This window comes from Asparagus officinalis, chromosome 7 (assembly GCF_001876935.1).
Source record: "Asparagus officinalis chromosome 7, Aspof.V1, whole genome shotgun sequence".
NCBI classification, from domain to species: Eukaryota; Viridiplantae; Streptophyta; class Magnoliopsida; order Asparagales; family Asparagaceae; genus Asparagus; species Asparagus officinalis.
Genome location: NC_033800.1, coordinates 134104990 through 134128283, shown reverse-complemented (window position 1 = coordinate 134128283; position 23294 = coordinate 134104990). Strand labels below are relative to the sequence as shown.

General features: G+C 38.7%; 1 protein-coding gene across 1 annotated transcript; it reads right to left on the bottom strand.

The window, feature by feature from the left end:
• Positions 12449-20044, bottom strand: LOC109850857 (auxin-responsive protein IAA30-like). The gene is made up of 5 exons (XM_020420934.1): positions 19655-20044; positions 17967-18187; positions 13409-13550; positions 13243-13304; positions 12449-12871 (listed from the first exon to the last, which is right to left on the bottom strand). The coding sequence occupies exons 1-5, from the start codon at positions 19915-19917 to the stop codon at positions 12834-12836; spliced, it is 726 nt and encodes a 241-aa protein (XP_020276523.1). The 5' UTR covers positions 19918-20044; the 3' UTR covers positions 12449-12833.

Genomic DNA, 23294 nt, shown 5'->3' with positions numbered 1-23294 from the left:
GCAAGGCTCATCTCATACGAAGGAAACCCCTTTCTTCATCAGCTTGGAGAAGGGCTAGCACTTACCCGAGAGATTTAAGATGAATCTTCGGATGTAAGCCAAACTTTCTTGTAGCCCTCTTAATTCCTGGGTGGTTGAAGCTCTTCAATAGATTGCACCTTGTCGGGGTTTATGTGAATTCCTTTTGTCGTAACAACGAATCCGAGGAATTTACTACTCGACATCCCCAAAAATGACTTCGTGGGGTTCATCTTGAGTTGATGAGATCGCATCAGCTCGAACATCATTCTCAGGTCTTGAAGATGATCTTCTTTGCTATGACTCTTCACAACCAAGTCATCTACGTAGCTTTCGACTGTCTTTCGTAGATGATCCCGGAAAATTATGCTTATGGCGCGCTGATAGGTTGCACCGGCGTTCTTAAATCCAAAGGGCATAATTTTGTAATAGTATACCTCTAGAGGAGTTTTGAACAAAGTGTGCTTCTCATCTTTAGGATGCATCTTGATTTGATTATACCCTAAAAACCCATCCACGAAGGACATCCTTTCAAACCCACAAGTATTATCGATGATGATGTTCGTGATGGGTAAAGGGAATTTGTCCTTTGGACATGCAACGTTGAGATCTCTGAAGTCGATGCAGATACGAATCTTTCCATTCTTCTTCAGGACTGGAATAATATTAGCCACCCAATCCGGGTGTTGTTCCTCTCTGATGAAGCCCGACTCGATCAGCTTCTTCACTTCGGCTTCGAGCGCCTCTATGATTTGTGGACGAAACCGTCTTTGCTGTTGTTTGACAGGTTTAACATCTGAGTTGATGTTGAGGTGATGCATGGCGATCTGGGGATCAAGTCCAGGCATGTCCTCGTAATTCCAGGCGAAGACGTTAATATATTCCCAGATGAGTGATATAAGGTCTTCTTTCTCCTGGGGAGGTAAGTTGTCGCTGATAAACATGGGTTTGGGATTAGCCTCATCTCCTATATTTATTTAGAGTATCTTATCCTCCGTGAGTGGTTCGCGTTGTTCAAACCGACCACTTCATTGGGCACTGACGTGGCGATCCAATACTTTATCATAAAGCGGGGTCTTGTCATCCTCTTTGATTTCGGTGAGATCAACCATAGCCATGTTGACTATGAGGTTCCTGAATAGATCTCCCACACCAACATCTGAATCCCACATCGGGGATGTTGATGATGAATTTTCGGAGGGACCGTATTTGGAGTCTTCACTGCAATTGTAGTATAACTCTGATAAAGAGGAGGTGTAACCTAACCCTCTTCGAGTTTTGTCGAAGTAATTGTCGGGCTTTCCTCTGGGAACATAAGCAGGTCGGACGAGTGTCTTTCACCCTTTATCGTAATTCAAGCCTTCTTTGCGGGTGAAGTCATAACCCATGCTCTCCATTATACACTTCGTGATCTGATCGTAATCCGAGAATTGAGGAGTGGGCTTGTCATTGTCTGACTCGTCCTATATTGTGCGCATAGGCCAATCTTTCCTTCCAAAGATAATATCCTTCTGATGATTACCTCAGGCGGGTACGACAAAGACGGCTTGCGAGGACTCGGTCACCTGTTTGTCTGTGACAAACAACGAGTACACAGGCAAGTGCAAGGGAGAGTTATTATATAACTCTGTAACCAAATTGCTAAACTCATCATTACTAGACTCTGAACTGGACGACAAGTAAGAAAAGTTAGGATCTTCATTTAGGATAAACTCGTCCGCCTCGGCAGTGTTGGTTACAAAAAAGGCCTCCATAGTCGATTACAATGGGTTCAATGTTATTCAAGACAATACCCTTGTTGTACTTAGACTCACTATCGGCCACATTGTCACTACCAGGTTCCTCGATCGGTGGCTCGTTGCCCGATTCAGAGTCCTGGTAGAGCAAAGAATCATTGAAGTAATTTTCAACCCCTTTGAAGGGCTGTTTATCAGCAATCACCATCTTTACTTGATCACGGTCGTCCACATACTTCAAATACTGATGCAATATGGATGGGACTATCCGGTTGCTATGGATCCATGGCCGACCCACTAGCATGTTGTAGGAAGGCTCTACATCGATGATATAGCATGTCACTTCCATCTTCATGTCGCCTAGCTGGCACTTGAGGCGGATCTTCCCCAGCGGCCGAGTTCCGGCGGCGTTAAAGCTAAAGATGGTGGTAGTCGTTGCGGACAGTCACTTTTGAGGTACCCCCAAGTGTTTGATGAGCTTCAAGGGGACAATGCTGAGTGCAGACCCTGGATCTACTTGGATCCTGTCCACTCGAGAGGAGCCGACATATCCCGTGAAGTACAGGGGTCGGTCGTGGGATGTACTCTTAATGAGCATATCCTCGAGAGTGAAGGTAATGTAGGGAATCTGCTGTCTAGATGTCTAGCAGCATTGTGGACACCCTTTCTCCGTGTCCTCTTCCGAAGTAGGCGAAAAATGCGTGGCAAAAGCTTCTGAGTCGGCTAGTGCCTCCCGTAGAGCTTCCCGGGTAGATTCAGATAGCCGTAGGAGCTCGTATAGGGTGATCCTGGATGGAATGTTCTTCAGCTATGTGAGCAGGTTGATCTAAAAGGGTTGACTGCTTGAGCTCGGTTTGTTGAGACCCGGTTGGACTGTTGATAACGGTCCCGCCAGTGGTATTGCCGGACTTTCCGCTGTCGAAGGGTAGTTCTTAGCAAAGTCCTTCCTTGCTCAGGTAATCAAGGCATCTACCTCACTATCGGAATTGGTGAGGGTTGCTATCTCCACTTTGTCATCGTCTGGAATTGTCGAAACGACGTTGTAAAGCTTAGGCTTGCCTTTGGACTTATTAGAAGTCCACTGCTCGTCATTGAGGAGATCTGGATGGACCCGCATCACCTATCCTGTTGGCAAGATCTGTGGTACCAAACCTTTCTCTCATTGATTGTGAGGATCAGCATTGGTGATCTTCAGCACTACTTTTGGGATGGGCACGACACCTGCCGGTGCGTGAACCTCATGGAGGCATGTCCCAAACTTCAGTGTGACCATGTTTGCAGCCACGTTCTTTTGCACCTTCTCCTTCTTTAGGACTCCCGCGTCGTAAAGAGCTTGTAGCTTATCCTTAAGGATATAGCACTTGGAGGTATGATGACCCAAAAATCTGTGGTACGCACAGTAGTTTGGATCATCTGTTTTGTTCATGTCGTCAGGCTTCGTGATTTCTGGCAGCTTGATCTTGCTATTCTTGAGGAGAGTATCGAAGGTAGCCATAACTTGGTCTTCATTGAAGTCGTATTGCCTCAGAGGGTGCTGCTCGAAAGACTTGAGCTTCTATCTCTGAGCTGACTTGGGGGCTGGAGTAGAATCGATAGCCATGATCTCCTTCCCCCTTGAACAAAAAGGATTCCTGGGGGCACTCGGTTCCGATGTTCCTCTTTTAGATCGAGGCTCTTCGGTTTCCAACCTTTTGATCATGTTTTCCACTTGCTCACCCTGACGAACAAGCTCTTTCCAGGACCAGGTTTCCACCATGCCGATCCTGGACAGAATGTCGATCAAGAGGTTGTTGTGACACATCTCAATCAAGGTGCCTGAAGAGACCTGGTCCCGACATTATAGTGACCGGTTCCTGAATCTCTTGACGAATTCGTTAACCGACTTCGTCTTCTTCTTCTTGTCAGCAAGCAGGGTGGTCATCGATACTTTTGTGTCGTCATCGAAGAAAGGGGCCAAGAAGATCTTTTCCACATTGGTCCATGTTGTGATAGAGCATGATTCCAACTTGCGAAACCATTCAAAAGCTACCCCTCTCAGGGTGCCGATGAACAGTCGGGTGAGGATAGGATCATTTCCCTTAAGAAATACTATTTAAGACAGGAAGTAGTAGATATATTGTGAGGGAGATCCCTTGCCATCAAACTAGACTAAGCTCATTGGTTTGAACTTTACCGGGTAAGGGACTGTATCCCATTCGACTGGATACGGTCTGACCACCCCCAGCTCGTTCATGCTCTTTTGGAGCTTCAGAGTATTGAGTTGACTTTGGAACTCATCAAGCCTCTTATCCCGATGAGTGCTGCCAGCATGTGACGCTTTTCCTGAAGACTTGGACGAATAATTCGAATGCGATTTGCGGTTATCTTCCTCTTCAGATGTGTTAGGAGGAGTAGGCTCATGTTCCCTTTTCTTCGAGGATCTTCGCTGATTCTGTGAATTCCTCTTCTTCTTCCTGTTCAGAAGTTGTTCCATCATTCCCTTCAAGGAGTTGATGGTCGCTTGTTGCTCTTCGAGTCTCCTAACGACCTTGTTGGGGGCTTCCACCATGTGCACCTTCACATGCTTGCCCTGCATTGAGCTCAAGGTCTGAGACGTTGTCGTTGCTGAGCAAGCTACATCATCATTGTCATAGATGGGTGATAGGCGAGAGTAATCGAATGGGATGACCGCTCTTGTTTGGGTATGGGTGTGTAGGTAGACACCCTCACTTTCAACATGGAGGTATTTGAATCTCGGGAAAAATTTCGAATCTGACGAATCCGAATACTTGACTTTTCCTTTCCCTGTCATGTTAACCGTAGCAGCTAGGAGATCCAAATCATCAGTAGCTTGTCTCCTCTGGCGATTGCGTCTCCAGCGATGAAGTCTTGACTCCAGAGGCTGCTGAGAAAGCCTTTCGAACACCAAAGGTTCCTTGGTACACTGACAATCAGCAATCACTGCTTTGATGAGCCTCTCACAGTGGCACTGAGGATTGGCCTCATGAATAGTGTGCTTGCGAGTCAGATGGTCCCCGAGGTCCCCCGTGGGTTTATGGTGATAACCCCCGGTGTTAGTAGAACCAAACATGCAATCATGTGAAGAAGGTTCGAAAGAAGGATTGTGGGAACACTTGGAAAATTCTCCAAGTTTTGAGTTTAGGCGAGCCTGCCTTGATAGGCGAGGTCTCGTGTTGTGGCAAGCTTCAGCCTTCTGGCGAGCTTCAGCTACTTGTTCATTCAGGCAAGGTCCGCCTGTTTGACTAGTCTTTGCTTTGCCTTTTTAGCCAAGGCATATTTTTAAGCGGGCCTGCTGGGGTTCGCCTACATGGTGGCTTCTGTTTGTGACGCGAAGCTCACCTGAGGTGTGGAGCTTGCCTGTTTGAGGGCGCAGTTTGCCTGAATCATGGAGCTCACCTAATTTGGGTAGCTCGCCTAATCTGGACAGATGGTTTGAAGAGCAAAGCCCTCCTGATTTGGGGGGCTCACATGTCTTGCTAAGCTCGCCCAAATGGGGAACTTGGTTGCTGGAGTGAGGTTCGCCTGAAACATCAAGCTCGCCATTTTTGGAAACTTCGTCAACAGAACGAAGCCCGCCTGAACATGGTCTGCTGAAACTGGGAACTTTACGTTCCTGCTTAGCTCTTCTTAGACCTGAATAGTAATTCATGCCATCATAGGAAGCGAAGGCTTGGGCTTCTTGGTGGGCGAGAGCTTGTCGTCACCACCGTTGGGCTCTCTTGGAGAGAGGAGCGTTTATGTTGATGACGAAAGTGTGGTCTGTGCCGATACGAACAGTTGTCTCCTCTTGCGTAGGGGGATTCGCGAATTGCTTGGCAACCCAACGAGTAGTCCCTCGGCCGGTCTTCTTGGCCTTTGGCTCGGCCTTGGCTGGCTTAGGGGAGATAGAACCCCCTACTGTTGCTCGGGTAGAGCGCTTGGGCATGCTCAGCCATTTTGGGCTGGGCCGCGTGCACAACTCTGCGGTATCGGCGAGAAGCTTTACCGCTAGAGGAGGAAGAAGATAAGTACTCCTTATACTTAGCTTGGTCAAACTTAATCACAAGGGACTCAACTATCGTCCCCTTCGCAACTTCGTCGAATTGTGCCACCACCATTTCAATTGAAGAAACGATTCCTCCCACTATAGTCGCCATCTTCTGTAGGGCGTAAAAATTGATTTCTCCTGAAGACGGATTATTTGTATTAATAAGAATGGCTTATTACAAACTAAGGATCAACAATTATAATAGAAGTGAAGAGAATGCTCTTCTTGTTTAACGTGGGTTCTTTTGGTAGCGATAGGATGCCTTCCTCGAATGCTTGTGTCGAGTTGGCTTCCCTTGGACAATCCGATCGAAATTGCGGTTGAGCTTTGGTACGCCGTAGAAACTCTTGTGTGATTGAGTTCGATAATATTCGAGCTTGATGTGTCTCAAGACCGAATGCTTAGAGAAGGCTAATATGCAAGAGTTTGCAAAGAGACAAGAGTCTCAAATCAGAGAGTTTAGATTGAGTCTACTTCAATAATCCAGACAAAAAGCTAGGAAAGTTCTACTAAGCAAGCCAATGAAGACCTCTGTTTTAAGAGCCTTCAAATGCTCAGCCCTTTTAAAATATTGTCAGCCGAACCCCTTTCATATTGGCAAAGGGGTCCTATAAATAGGAAAGGGATGGCATGAGTCATCCCTTGCTTTATAGGATGTGACCACTAATAGGAGTAAGGAGTAGCATACTCCCCCTATAGCTATGGGATGTGACCACTATAGGGGTGATGGGAGCCATGCCTCATTACCCAGGACGTGAGAAGTGGGTGAGCCTACTCCCACAAGCAAGCAGCCGCTTGCACTATTCAGGAGGGGCTGACAGGCTTGCAGATGAGCGTGGGAGTTGCTTGAATGTTCAAGCGAGCTTGCAGACGAGCTTGGCGAACAGGCGGGGTCGGCTGGTGGGAACCTCGAGCGTGTGGGCTAGAGTTCGTTATCAAGATATGTTCGTGCGGGTGAACTCACTACAGGCGAGCTTGACTTGTGCGGGTGACCAAGGCGTTCAAGCGAGGTCGAGCTCGTGCTGGCGAGCTCGATAATCAAGCGAGCTTGACTCGTGCTGGCGAGTCAAGTAAACAGGCAAGGTCAGTTTGGCCTCTTGAATGCAAGCGAGCTTGACTTGTGCTGACAAGTCAAGCAAACATGCCAGCTTTGGCTTGTGGGCGAGCTCTGCATGTTGGCAAGGTTTGGCTTGCAGGCGAGCTCTGCTTGTTGGCAAGTTTTGGCTCACAGGCAAGCTTTGCTTGGCCTTTTTCTTGCTTTGATCATGCAGGCAATCTCTAATCGGTGAGGTTTTAGCTCTCTTGTGCAAAGGCAATTTTTATTGCTTACAGATATATAGGATATCCACCGAGCTTCCCGTGTTGACCATAATCCTCTTCACTTGGAAGCCGTTAATCCTAGCTGTTATGACAATGGGGTTGTAATGGGGCGTCTTGACGCCCTTCAGGTCGGCGTCTCGACGCCCTTCAGGTCGGCGTCTCGATGCCCTTCAGGTCGCCGTCTCGACGCCCTTCAGGTCGGTGTTGTTAGATCCTAGAGGGGGGGGTTGATTATGGTCTTATGCTAATCTAATCCGATTTTATGCCAATTAAAACTTGTTAAAGAAATATTCTTGCAAGATAGATATACAATATGATATGAGCAAGAATATGCAATATGAATCAAGAGATATATCCTAGCAAAGAGGTATATGATGAAATATATGCAAGGATATACAAATTAACACAAGGGTAAACAATCTAAACAAAAGATACAATGTGATAGGGCAATATAAACAATGCAAACACACAATATGATCACGGAGTTCGGACCTTCCGTCCTACGTCTCCGCTCCCCACTCCTGGGGAGAAATCCACTATCACAACCGGGTTTTCTATGCTCACCCGAATAATGTTTACACCTCACAATATCATTCACGGAGTTCGGTCCCCACGACCTACGTCTCTGCTCCTCACCTCGAGGAGATCTCCACTACACACTCGGTTTTCTAGCTAACCAAAAATTTTACAATCTCACAATATAATAAATGATTTGTTCTCTACAATAGATAAGAACTCAATGAAATCTCACACTCAATTGTTACAACTCTCACCAACCCAAATATACTATATATAAAAATACAATAAGCTCAAGTGGGTGTGTGTAAACAATAAGTGAAATTAAATCAACTAAACTCAAATATAAATACTAGCTTAATAGAATGATAATCAATCAATATAAAAGTAAAGCTAGATTGAGTTTAGAAAACTTCTCCAATAAATGACAAGAGTGAGAGAGAGAGATGATTTGAAGCTCAAACACCAAGTGGTGATCTCTTCTAGCTCTTGTGAAATTGATTTCACAAAATTAAACTCTCAATTGCTTAAAAGCTTTTAAAACAAACTTAAACCAAACATAAACCATTGTTTAAAACTTTCTTAAATTTGTTTAAAACACTCTTATTGTTACTCTGGTAGTGGGGGGTTTGTGGGTTTATATAGGAAGAGAAAACAACAGCTAAATCCCCAAACAAAAGACCAAAAAGCCCAAAGAATTAGAAATCTGATTCTGTACAAATATAGCCGTTGGGCGATCGGCGGGCGACCGTGGGACTAAATACGGCTCTGGACATCAGCCGGTCGACCGTCACGGTCGACCGCGAGACTCTCTGGACTTCATCCGGTTGACCACCACGGTCGACCGCGAGCCTCTAAAAACTATCTTGAGTCTCTGGACTCAAGGGCAGTCGACCGCGAGCCTCTGAAAACTATCTTGAGTCTCTGGACTCAAGGGTGGTCGACCGCAAACAGATATATGAAAAAAGATAGGTTTGAAACAGTTTTCTAAGTTTAAAATCCTATTTAAAAATATCAAATAAATTCTAAAAAATATAAAACTTTGGAAAATGATTATAGACATGATAATAAACATGCTACAACAACTGGTTTTCAAAAAGGACCCCCCAAATGAAAAATATCATTATTTTGCAAAATAGTCCAAAACATAAAAATATGAACATATGAGTTTTGACATTTTAGCTTAACCATGTTTTGAAACAATACAAAATGATTTTATAGACTTGAATAAAGATGTAAACTATTGTTATGAAGTCTATAAATAATGAATATAGCATTTTATCAAAATACACATATAATGTACTAAAACATGATTTCATTGAACTAAATAAAATTGATATTGATGAAATCATGTATATGCATGTAAATATGAAACAAAAATATGTTTTCTAATTATATTCAATTGTTTCATATTAAAACTTGAAAACTCAAAACCATATATGTATATATATAACTAAATATACATAGAAACTAAAACTTAACTTATGTATATATATATATATAACTATATATATATACAAAGAAACCAATAAAATGTGTGTGCATATTATATTAAGCTTAAAGTACCAACACACATAAGCTTGACTTGGTACACTTGCGGATGAAGCTTGAACTTAGATCTTGAACTTGAATTACATTGCTTCAACCACTATATTCGCCAACCTCCATTTGATATGATCGTTATAGCGCAATCCATCCAACCTCCAACATATTATTTGTCTATAATAAATAGAAATATACAAGTACTAGACAAACAACATTAGTGGTAAATTATTTGTTAAACATCATCAAAACAAAGAGGCCAACAGGTGTCTCCAAAAGAGATGGGCTCCTCCGCTCTCGACCTCTTATCACACTAGTCGACTCGCAACGCCCTCTTAGCATACCTCTTCCGGGCATTGTTGGATGACCTTCCGACGACTGCGAGCAGGATCTCCTATCTACCTTGGTTGGGGCAGCTTCTCTCTGGTCTCTCTGAGAGACAAGCTTTTTTAGGTATCCTATCTGAATCAGATCCTTGATGTCTCTCTTTAGGATACGACAATTGTTGGTGAGGTGGTCGTGATCTTTATGGTAGCAGCAATACTGCATGATATCTCGACTCCGTGGATCCGACCTCATCTTGGGAGCGGGCTCATTGAGGTGCCCCTCCTTTTGGATCATGGTGAGAGCTTCTATGAGAGAGGTGTTGAGGATAGTGAGAGCAGGCCTCGGCGTCGGGTCCCTTCGGTCAAACCGATTTGTAGTGCGGAATGAACTCTCGAGGGGGCGGGGGCGCGGGTCCAGAACTACTATTCGTGGAGGGATCTTGCCAACTCTGTCGTCGACGTCACCACCGCCGTACTGCCTGATAGGTTTCGGTGACGTCTGAGCAGTGGCGCTAGTGTAGGTAGCTGCTGGTGCGGCTGCCTGCTGAGGTCGTGGCCGTGGAGGTTTTTGTGGCCCTGGCTACCACCTTATAAGCTCGGGCATGCTCCATGTCCATATATCCATGAGCTTTGGCCATCAGGTATTCATAATTGGCGACCAGCTTCATAGCAAGCGAGTTGGCCAATTCGTTGTTCTGCAAGCCGACCACAAGAGCGGACATAGCAACCGCACTCCTCCGATCATTAATCTCTAGCCTCTTCGCCTAGAACCTCTTGAAGTAGGCTCGAAGGCTCTCTCCGTGCTCTTGTCTCATCTAGATTAACACATGAGGGGGTAGCTTCTGTTTGGTGTCAGCAAGAAGTGGTGTATGAACTTCCGGCTGAGTTACTAGAAGCTACTGATGGACTTCTTCTTGAGGGCATTTCACCAGAGCTTGGTACTCTCTGACAGAATGATGGGGAAGCATCAGCAAATAACTGCTTCCGATGCTTGGAGCATGCTCATTACATGATAATAGTTCTGGACATGCCCGAAGGGGTCTCCTTCACCCTTATACTTCTCCACGTGAGGAATCTTGAACTTCTTACATGGGGCGTTCATGAGGTCATCGGAAAGGGGAGTGTTCCCCCCGATAGCTTCTACAATCGGTCTGTACACCCAATCGTATCCAGAGGCCTCTATGGTAGCAGAGGGGGCCAGAGAGGCACAGTGGTGGGGGAGAGTCTTAGAGACTGCTCCCCTAGTGAGATCCCCACGGTGACCAGGGCCAGGACTCTCACCGGTGACTTCAGGATCAGGGAGGAGACGTCGGCGAGGTTCCTTGGGGTGAGTCAACAGATGTGGCGGCGGGGTCGCGTACTTGACGCGATCCCTCCACTACTTGGCAACAACATTAGGACTCCGAGGCAGGACTATTTGCTATGCTCCAGAAGGGGGTGAGTTCCCGATCTCTGGTCTTCAGAAGGCGGGGGGACGTCGGAAATAGCTTGCTGCGGTTGTGAAAACTGGCTGAGGAGCTCGCTGATGAAGGTAGCGAGTTGCTGTTGGAGGGATTGAGAGATCTTCTGAGTCGTTTCTTCAAGCTGAGCTTGAGTAACGTAGCTCTGGTGTGGTCCTCCAGGGTGAGAGTGATCAGCCCGATACTCAGAACTAGACATACTTGCTCGAAAAAGAAAAAAAAAACCCCTCGGTGGGCGCCAAACTTTTGATGTTAATAATCACACAGATAATGTAATGGGGGTGAAGTTTGATTAGGGGCCGCTAACCTCTCCGAATATCTGGTTTTGAGTTGAGTTACTTCTGCCTATACAAATAGCAACTCGTAAGAGGACGGGGACTAATTCACCCGTTGTTCTTCCGACGATCAAGTTAGTGATGGACTTGAGTGGGAAAGTGATGAACTGTGTGAGTTCTTAAGTGTAGTGGAATAGAGAAGAATTCTGAGAGATTGCTTGCTTACTTGCTTATCCTGGTATTTGGAATAGTTTTCCTATTTATAGTTGTGGTAAAAGGGTAGAATGGTAATTTCGGTATGGTGGCTATGTCAGCACCTACTTTACAGGTGTCGGTCGATGAGTGGAGGAGAGTTCACCTTAATATTTAATACGAAGTGATTGGGGGTGCTGACGTGGTCCGATGTGTCATAAAGACTATTAGGGGTAGAGGAATGATGGCGCTAGCCAAGCATTTAATGTGACGCCAACGCACTGTCACCGTGGGAGCTTCGAGGTTGAATTCGTCCTTTGGCTTATAGCGATGGATGTTGAGAAGTAACGCCTTTCGAGTCGACCCTGCAATGTGTCGAATAACTGGTCGAGTGGGCTCGTAATGAATCGTCTTTGACAAAAGGACCGACGAGTACCGTCATTCGAGTCGATCTAAGGAGATGTCGACTCGGCGAGTCGGCTAAGTCGGGATTTTTGGTGGTCCTGACTATCAATTCGACTTGAGTGGTCCATGTAGGGGGTCACATGTCTGTTGCTGGCAAAGGATCATACTTTGACGATTAAAAACACCATAACAGGTACTAACCCATCACCAATGAACATTGGTGGCGGGTGCTCCCATCACCAATGTTCAATGAACATTGGTGATGGACTTATTGGCAACCCCTACAACTCGTCACCAATGTGCATTGATGATGGATTTCTTAGCATTGGTGATGGATTACCTCATCACCAATGCTCTACTTTTTCTACTAGTATAATTATTCACCAAAAAAATTTGAAATCCAAAAAATATTCTAAAATACGCTCATTCAATGAGGTAACCCTCCCTTTCGTTAATTGTTGTTAGTTGACAATACACAATAGCACATATGTGCACGGACTACCGAACATGAATTTATTAATGGACACATAATGAGATACAAAGATGCACCCTATCACTATGCACAGGGTTTGCTCCCTCCACAACTTGACAATCAAATTTTAAAAAGAAAATGACAGGTGACCAGAAAATAATAGCAACAAGACTCCCAAACTACCACATGAAAAAGAATCTCATGCTACGTACAGATCCATTTCAATATGTACAGGGCACATAGATTAGGTCATTAAACGCACACCATGACAAAAATCAGTCTAGCATACATACAAGTCTTATAAGTAATGCGTCTTTGTCCAAATATATAATAATAATAATAATAATAATAATAATAATTTCATATCTTTTACACTAACAACTTGTATTCACGCACATATATATGTAAACTAACAAAACATGACACATACGTACGCGCACATAATCAAATGCTATGCTCAATTCAGATCGGGCTCGAGCTCAATGTTGACACTTTTTTGACCAGGATCCTGAATAAGCAAGCTATATATGGTTCCTTTAATTACTTAGCTTCGCCTCTTGCATTTCTCCACAGCCCTTGAAGCTAATATCACACAAAAAAAGAAATTTTAATCAAAAATTTTAAACTATGAACTAAATTAAACCCAAATCTAATCAAAGTTTAGGCTTAATTGTGGATAGACTCCCTTTAATATCATCAAATTGCGGAGACCATCTGTACTATTGCCCAATTGATGATAGGTCCCATTGTAGTTCTATTGTCGTAGATAGGCCCTATAGTAAAACATTTTGACTTTTTATCATTGAAACAATTTTTTCTTTCTCTGAGGATAGAAAAGTCAAAAGAAGTTCACTCAGAGTCTCTCTGTAACAATAGAACTCAGGGATTCTATTTGCAGTTGAGGTTATAGTATAATGATCTATCCGTAAACCCTAAATTTTAAAGATACTTACCCAGTCCAATAGCTTCTGAACCCTTCATGATCCTCAAACGTTTGCATGATTCAACGAACATTCTGTTTAAGCATCAAGAAAAGAAAAATTATTGGTTTTTGACTTAAACGTAATATTTCTTCCTTTTTTTTGAAAATTAAGTAATAATTAGAAAAAGGAAACTTACGCCCAAGGTACATCGCCAATGAGCATCCAATCTCCATCCTTGTCCTCATAAGTTGGAACGTAGTCTGAACCATTCAAGAGGTCCATAAGCTTACTCTCATTCATGAAATCTCTCCCATTCATTCCTTGAGAGCCACAATTTCCTACATATTAAAAGTAATAGAAAAAAGAAAGAAGGTTAGTAAATCAATTAATTCAGTTAATTAAGATACAAGTGTTTGTATAAAAGAACCATATTATGACTTAGGGCCAGTTGGGTTCATTTTCTAAACTACATGAAAGCTACTATAGCTAGGCCTGTCCAAAAAGCCCGCCGGCCCGGGCCCGGGCCGGTGCCCGTCAAAAAACGGCTATTTTGTGAGGTTATTTTGGTCATTTACCTAGGGGGCTGGTTCTATAAATAGAGGGGGGTTTTCATTTGTTTTCTTCACACCAAAAACTCATCTCTTCTCTCTTATACTCTTATACTCTCTCTTATACTCTTATACTCTCTTATTTATACTTTCTAATCCAATCCCCAAATGGCTTCCGGATCTGATTATGAAGAGCAAAACATATCTCCCGATCCTGAATTGAGTCCTCCTACTATGAGTCCTCCTACTATCAGTCCTCCTACCGAAGTTAATCCCGAATCCGGTGGCGACGAATCTGCACCAAGAGCTCCTAAACGGCCAAGATCCGATGTGTGGAATTTTTACGAGAAGATCGACGTCACCAAGGATGAACACGGTAGGATCCTCACCCAGAAGGCTAAGTGTGCTTTGTGCGGCAAGATTTTTCAAGCTCATCATAAGAGCGGCACCAACCACCTCAAACGCCATTTAGATAAACACAACAAAGGCCAGACTCCTCAAGGTGATATCCGACAATCTATGATTTCTCAATCCTCCTCTTCTGGTAGTCTCGGTAGTTGGAACTATGACGCTGCCAGAGCCAGGAAATGCGTAATCAGGTTTATCATTCTTAAAAACCTTCCTTTTAAATTAGTAGAAGATGATGAATTTGAAGATATGTTTAGAGATGGTTTTTATCCTGCATTTAAAAAAATTTCTCGTCAAACCTGTCAACGTGATATTTTAAAATATTATCAGCAAGAACAAGAAAAAATAATTTCTTATTTTAAAAATTTAAACTGTAAATTTTCTTTAACTTCTGATATTTGGACATCTAGAGCACAAACTGGATATTTATGTATCACAGCACACTGGATTGATGAAAATTGGCAAATGTTTAAAAGAGTTGTTTCTTTTATTGCAATAGAAGAGTCACATACTGGTGCTAATGTTGCAAATTTAATAATTGAAGAACTTATGAAATTAGAAATTTCAGAAAGAATATTTTCTCTTTCACTAGATAATGCAAGTAATAACAATGTAGCTGTTGATTTTATCAGATCATCTTTATCATTGCCATGTCATGGTGATCTTTTTCATATTAGGTGCATCTGTCATATTTTAAATTTAATTGTTCAAAGTGCATTTACTGAAATTAAACCCATGATAGAAAAGGTTAGAACAGTTGCTTACATGCATAGTGCTTCTGAACAAAGACTTAAAAGATGGAAACAATTTTGTAAAAGAAAAAATGTAAAGCCCAGACTAATTCCAAAAGATGTTGACCATAGGTGGAATTCCACCTATGCAATGTTAAGTGTAGCAATAGAATATAAAGACATTATAACTGATTTTATAAACTATTATGCTTCTAGTTCTAGTTCTGGTAGCACTTATGGAATAACTGAAGATGAATGAACAATTATATGTAATTTAAATAAAATGTTACAAGTTTTTTATGATGCTACAATGTTATTATCTGGCTGTTATTATCCAACCATTAGTTTAGCTGCTTTACAAATTTTAAATATTCAAAAATTTTTTGGGAAATATCGTATGGATGATACTTTTGGACCTATGATTTTCAAATGGAGAGCAAATTTAATATGTACTTTAGGCCTATTCCTCATATTTTTGGTTTAGGGGTTCTTATTGATCCATGCTTGAAGGATATTGGCCTTCGAAGTTTGTTACAATCCTTGTATGGTAATCAGATTATAGACTTAGATGATGGAACCACCCTTACTGCTATTACTCATCATTTAGCTATTAGAAATTATTTTCAAACCTTATATGATGAGTATGCAGCTAGACATGGTGTAGCTACACAACAGTCTACAGCTTCGGTTTCTTCGAGCTCATCCTGAGGTAAAAATGTAAGTTTTGATTGGTATGCAATGGTAGCTGAGCTAACTGGTGGATCTGGACTTGGATCGTCATCATTGGAGGTTTCTGAAATAGATGAATATTTATCTGCTTCTTTAGTTAAATGTCAAGGAAATGCTTTAGATATTTTACAATGGTGGAAAGTATATGGATCAGTTTCATATCCTATACTTTCTACCATGGTTCGTGACTTACTAACAGTGCATGTTTCGACGGTAGCTTCGGAATCCGCCTTCAGCATAGCAGGACGTTTGATCGACGACCATAAGACATGCTTAGATCCGTACACTGTACAAGCGGTGATGTGCTTACAAGATTGGTGGAGGTACGAGAAGCGAACGCAAGGCATCGATCGGATGGCTAGAATTGAAGATAAATTTGAAGAATTGGGACTAGCAGATAGATATAAAGAATAAATTATAATTTTTATATCTTAGGCCTTAGCTTAAAATTTGTAAAGAATTATTTTGGAAATAGTTGCAAATGATAGTGATATAGGTGAGTAGGTGCCAACCTAGTTGGGATTTACTTATCTATTGTGATGCGATTAATTTCAAAATAAATTTGTACTTGTAATTTGTAAATGATTTATTAATTATTAATAAAAAATTTGTTTTTATTATTTTTTATTTGTAATTTATGTTATTTTAAGTGATTAATAAAATTATTATTTTTTATTATTTTTCTTGTCCTTTTTTGTATAATTTAAAATTTAAATAAAATCTAAAAAAAATTGAAAAAAAATAAAAAAAATCCGGGCCAGCCCGGAACCCGGCCCGGTTGGGTCCGGGCCCCGGTTTTGCCCGGCCCGGGCCCAGATTTTCGGGCCGGGCCGGCCCGGATGGACAGGTCTAACTATAGATGGGAAACCAGTTGTCCAATTGGGCCAACAGCTACAATAAAATCCACCCAAAATGGCTCATTTTGGTGCCCAAAATGGCTCATTTTGGTGAGAATTGGTCCAAGACTACCAGTTAGATTATTTTTACTGCCACATCAACCTTCTATTTGCATAAGAGACCAACATAAATACGTGAAAGCTACTGTAACTGGACAGCTACAGTAACTTTCAAGTCGAAAACAACCCAACCAAACATGCCCGTATTATCAGGTCATAACCGACTGGCTATGAGCATCTTCTAGTTGTAAAGTAATAATTACATCTTGAATTAAAGAAAAGAAATTAAAAAAGACCTACACCATTTTCTTAAGCTTTTAATATATTATTATGTAAAAAGGGCTATTTTAGAAATCTATCAACCAACTACATGTCTCCTCAAAATAACAACATTGTGTAAGAATTAAAAAAATATTTCAATTAGCATTTTATTTTATGAATATTTTGTATTATACTTATCATGTGGAATATAATGTTGATAAGAGTCTAATTATATCCACTTGGTGAGAGACCTCGTTCACTTATCTACAACTAGGTACGTACATATGTAACTACTACATACCCATTTAAATAGATAAGAATCAAGCAATAAGAATCACATCACTCAAAAATAAACAAAAAAAGTACATCTATATACAATAAGATAGCTGAGCTTGATCCTAGGCATTCAAATGTACAGACACTATATTAATTATGATTGCATGACATAATGTCTCCATGCTTCAGTGGCGTACATAAACTGACGCTAAACCAGAGTGGAACAGCTGCGCGCCCATACAATTCGCATAAATTAAGCTCTGACAGGCACATGTACAAAAATGTTTGTGCCGTCTATGTACATGCCTGTTGAACTTACACTAGCTATTATTAACTCGTATCAAATTCAAAATCATTAAGGTGTGCCCTACAATAATTACCTGAGGTTAAAATTACTATATTAAGATTAAAATTACTCTATTAAGATTGGACTACAGTTTTCGTTCACAAAATCGAAGACGGTTATTTAAACCTGCATCTTCTTTATCCAAAAAAAAAAAAAACACATCTCAGTTAACGAGGGTTACATATTAGCATATATACCTCCTTAGTAGTTAGCTAGTACTGTCAATTTGACTAATTTATCCTTACTGAAACTTCAACGGATATCGCTCCTCAGCAAATTTGGTGATTTATAAGAGGGTTAACCTAGGGGTCTATCTACAACAATGAAACTATAGGGATAGTAAGCTAAAAAACTACTTATCATTCATATTCTATTCTATTGTACTCATCATCTATTCCCATGATAGTGTTATTTTCTATTAAATCTGATCTATCTGTGTGATTCTCATAGGAGTTTAAAAACTAACGGGAAAACATATTGACATCAAAATTGTACAGAATTTTATACATGTGATAATATGTTCAACCCAACTACGCCATTACTTAATTCCATCGCTTACCAATAGTGAAGGAGCTAAACATTTTCTCAAGTGCCATGTAGAGCTCTTGGTAGCTGCGGTACATCTTGAGGTCGACCTTACGGAGATAAGGTGCGCCGTCCATGCTCACCTTAACAAAGGCCGACTGAGTGCCGGACTCCTCGTTGGATCCGTTCTCAGTTTGGACGGTCATGATGTTCTTTCGGAAAGATCGAATGGGTGGCCAACCCACAACTTGTGCCCTGATCATAATCAAAATACAATTTCAATAATCTTTTCTTTCTCTCCAAAATAAAACTGTAAATAGGAGGTAACACTTTTATCTATAATTATAACTTCAATAGTAATTATCATTTCTAAACTCCTTCATTAATTCTAATGTCCCTTGAGATGGACATTTTTGAGAGATGCTCTATATGAATTGAGGAGTACCGATAAATCTTTATATACAAGTTGATGGATATATGATAAATACTATTAAAAATGTATCTGCAGTTTATCCAAAATAAAATAATGTGTAGCAACTTAGATTCATTAAAGAAAAGATTATTCATTTTTTATTTAATAAAGTAAAAGTCTAATATTTGATGAAATTGCATGGATGTGTTTTTTTAAGTAAAACTATTTTACGATTTAGTTGAAAAGTGCTTTATAAGCTATCATTATGTACACTCAATTAATAGACGTTTCATCTTGTGGCGCCGTAAGATAAGATAATGTTTTGAAGTATATAGCTAAATATGTTCTTTTATAGTTTATACCATTATATGTGCATGTAATGAATATCAAATTGTTATTATACTTTTTTCCCCCGAATTAATATATTGTAGCTTTTTTGTTCTTTCCTTCGTTGTGGATATATAATAGGAAATTTACACAAGAAATTAATTAATATACTTTTACTTAGATTTTCATTTTCTTTCATGGGTTTTTTAAACTTATCCTTTTCTTATAATTCAGCAAATAAACTATACTATATACAGTTTTTTTTTGTCTATTTCTACAGAGAAGTGATATTAACGTTTTTTTTGAAGAAAACTTACATTTATACAAGGTAAAGTTTACTATTCAACCTGGGCAACATAGAATTTCTTTTATAGGATAATAAAAAATGAAGTTTTTTAGCTTTAATTTTGTATCGATTGATAAATAAAAGAGAAAATAAAAATAAGTTTTCCTTGCTATCACCCTTCTTTCTAAACTAGAAAAAAACAAACATATACACACGTTACTAAAAAGAAAGAAAAATGTATAAAAATAATTAATTTTTAGTTTTTTATGGGCGAAAAACAATAAAAGCTTCACGAAAAATACATAAGTTTGAATTTCGGCTTCTGCAATATTTAGAGAAATTTCCTTCCTTCTGAAAAAAACTAACTCATCCCTAAATATTTAATTAAAAAAAGGGACGAACGTTGTTACTCAATTACGATAAGAATACGGCCTTGGCCATAACATGAAAATAAATAAATAAAAATAAAAACATTCTCGAATTCCCCATTGTTTGCTAGCTAATTAGCCAATCTTTTTGAATAAGTGGGAGAAAATTCATAACATTTATTAACAGAAAAAATACGCACACATAAAAAACCAAGTCAACATTCCTTAACTACATATAATCTCATTAGAAAAAAAAAACATAGAACACACGCAAACAAAATTAACAAAGTAATAAAAAGAAAAGCGGAAAAAAAAAGAACTAAACTTACTTGGGAGCTGAAGGCTTAGCAGGATCATTAACAACACCATTAGTCCCTGAACTCTTCTGGCTCGGAGCCCTCTTCACCGCTTCACCTACACTTGCCGCCTTCGACTCCGTCGTAGTCTCAAGCTTCAGCTTCAAATCTATTGTCTCCTCAAACCCTCTCTTCCCCAAATTCTTCGCTCCTTCATCACCACCACCACCTCCACCCCCTCCACCACCTGGCAACCCCAGTCTGAGCTCCGTCGCCTCAAATTCCGCGCTCGCCATTAATTTTTGCTCGAATACTTAGTCTCGAATTAAGAAAATTAATTATTACTAATTGCTTCAAGTATTGGTTGATACTTGATACAGAGAGTGAAAAGAGTGTTGCAAGGGGAGCTTGCGAGTAAAGAGTGTTAGAAGGGGGAGCTTGCGAGCTCTCGTTGTGTCGTAGTATATACATGGTATTCGACCAACGAGAGGGAGACATGTGTCGACATAGTTGGCTAGGCTCCAGCCAGAGTTGACGCGGGGTGACATCAAGCTCTATAATAATCGCCGACGGCTGGGAAAAGATCGGCGATTTTATTTATTTTTGGTGGGCGGTTAAAAAAGCCGATCTGTGGACGGGTTCGCTTTCGTAGTACGCGCGGGGAGCGTAAATGTCGTTGGATCTAATAGGGTGCTTCTGCAAATGAACCCATTTTGATCTGTTTATTAGCATAATTATTTAAGAGGAATTTCTTTGTTTCGGTTTTATGGTAATAAAAAATGTTTCAATCTTCACATTGAAGCGGTTGACTTTTTTTTGTTATTTCTTCATTAACAAGTTTCTCTTAATTTATAGAACTTCAATCTCGATGTGTTTATTCAATCCTGCTTGTGGCTACTATTTGCTCAATTAGAATTTGCAGCTAGAGACATGTTGTTTTGAATTTTTTTTTTTTGGACAAGAATTTTATCTTATTTTTCATTTGGATGGCTGCAAGCTGAATTCTTTTGACTGTTTGGTTTATCGCAATAATCAATTGCAGTAAATGTTAATATAGCTATAAAAGTTGCACATAATATTTGTTATAGAAAATCAACTTTGAATTTGTTGTTTGAATTATTATTTAGGAAAAAATGAGTATGAGATGACGGCTCAACATACTCCCTTGAAAAGCACGAGTTCGGAAAATCTTTTTTAGACAGATATACCCTTTTATAGTTTGAACTATCTTATCTATAATCAAATTCTAATTTTCAATGGTCAATATTACTCTTCACTATTTTAAATATTTTATTTATATCTTAATCTATCCTAATCATAATCGATCCTAATCCTATGTGAACCATGTTTAGCTTAACAATTTAAAAAAACTAATATTAATAAAATATATAAAACATAAAAATGATATTAGTTTGTTAAGATAAAGAAATTACAAGTAGATAACATATTATAATACATGAAGTATTGCAAAAAAATCATAAAAAGTTTTAAAATTGCAAAAAAGACCCTGAAAAGTTCAAAATTATAAAACTCATCCAAATGTCTCAAAACTTAAAATAAAAAACATGAAATTAAAAAATTAACATCAGTTTGCAAAGAATTTAAAATTTACAGTTAACACCTCAATGTCTCAAAAATTATAGAAACACCCTCAAAAGTTTAAATTACAGACAAACACATTAAAATTCTAAAATTTTAAAACTTACAAACAACACAGATGAATTCAAGAGATTACCATGATACACCTAAAATTTTTAACATTTAAATTTAAATTTTTTAATTAACACCCTCAATATCTCAAAAATTATAAAAACACCTTCAAAAGTTTAAATTATAAAAAGCCACCCTAAAATTCTAAAATTTATAAATAAAATAAGATGAATTCAAGATATTACTCTTAGACACCTAAAAATTAAAATTTGCCAAAATTCGCCTCAAATTTTTTAAAAAACTCCTTCAAAATTTAAAAATCGTAAAAAAAAACTCTAAATTTTTAAAATTTTTAACTAGCACACATCAAATTTATCGATTGGTAGACCGCTGAAATTTAATATTTTTAAAAATTAATCTATAGTTTTAATAATTACAAAAGATACCCTCAAAATTTTAGAGTTACAAAAAATATACTAACATTTAAAAAATTACCACCAACACATGAAACATAGAATTTACAACTACCAAACTTAAAAGTAATTTTTTTTAAAAACTCTTTCAAAATTTTAAAAATTATAAATCACACCCTCAAAGTTCAAAACCACAAAAATGAGCTAAAATTTTAAAACTTGGCAAAGAAAAGTGTAATTGTTTGGTATTTTTCATATATATATATATTAAAATTTCTAATTTAGGGATTTACTATCCATTTTCAGCATCTAAGAATAGTCTAAGTTGATACTGGTAAACAAAAACAATAAGAATTGATTAAAAACATCCGGTTAATGGATAAAATTTTTAAAAATATTATAGATTAAAAATTATCGGCACTATATAAATTAAAGTAATTTCATATAATTTTAGTAATAAGTTGGGGTAGCCAAAATACATTCGTAACATTAATTGATAGATGTTTAAATCCATAGAAATGATAAAACACTATAATATTATACCTTAGCATTAATTGATTTTAATCCATTTTTAGCATCTAAGAATACTCTAAGTTGATACTGGTAAACAAAAACAATAAGAATTGATTAAAAACATCCGTTTAATGGATAAAATTTTTAAAAATATTATAGATTAAAAATTAGGCACTATATAAATTAAAGTAATTTCATATAATTTTAGTAATAAGTTGGGGTAGCCAAAATACATTCGTAATATTAATTGATAGATGTTTAAATCCATAGAAATGATAAAACACTATAATATTATACCTTAGTATTAATTGATTTTAATTTAGAAACTTTAATCTTTGATGTTAATAATATTTATAGGGTAAAAGAATACAAGGAATTACATATGGAGAAACTATTAGAATATTTAGAGATAACTTTAAAAGAATTGAGTTATTTCCATTGCAAATGGAAAAGTGATGGAAATAAATCTAAAATTCAGAAAACGTCAATGAATTACTTGAATTTAACATAAGACATATCTATTAATAAAGCACTGAATGAGTTACATTAAAAAAATAATTAAATAACTTTATCCTAATCAAAGAAAAAATCTCCATGGAAGACATAAGAGAAATTGGTAATGAATAATGCAGGTATTTATTTTAGATCTTTATGGAAAATAACAGGAATAGAGCAAAGGTAATATTATTAAAATAACTAAAATTCTTATTGGATGCACATCAGAAGAATTTATTTTAGAGGAAAATAAAGAGATAGCTTCTAATTTATTTAAGTAATAAATTAGGAACACAAAGAATTTTATATATATGAAATTAATATTTATTCTCATTGAAATAGAAAAAAAATCGAAGTCTATATTTTGAGCAGTTTGTGTTAAACATCATAAGTACATTTGACTTCTTTGTAAAGTTAAATGAGATGATAAAAAATTAACGAGCCCAGGAAAGATAATAGCATAAAAAATACAAAATTAGCCTGATGTCACAATTGATGTAGATGATGAAGACAATACTCTAGAATTGTCCGAAAAATGATAAATGATAAACCTGAAGAAGGATTGATCTTAACTCAATAAAAAATAAAATAGAAGAAATAAA

What these genes read in the sequence shown, in the direction of transcription:
- LOC109850857 (XM_020420934.1), bottom strand. Translation starts at nt 19,917, where the DNA reads ATGGCGAGCGCGGAATTTGAGGCGACGGAGCTCAGACTGGGGTTGCCA. An exon ending in GCTAAGCCTTCAGCTCCCAA is followed by an intron (nt 18,188 to 19,654) that starts GTAAGTTTAGTT and finishes GATTATGATCAG; the next exon opens with GGCACAAGTTGTGGGTTGGC. An exon ending in TTCAGAAGCTATTGGACTGG is followed by an intron (nt 12,872 to 13,242) that starts GTAAGTATCTTT and finishes GTGTGATATTAG; the next exon opens with CTTCAAGGGCTGTGGAGAAA.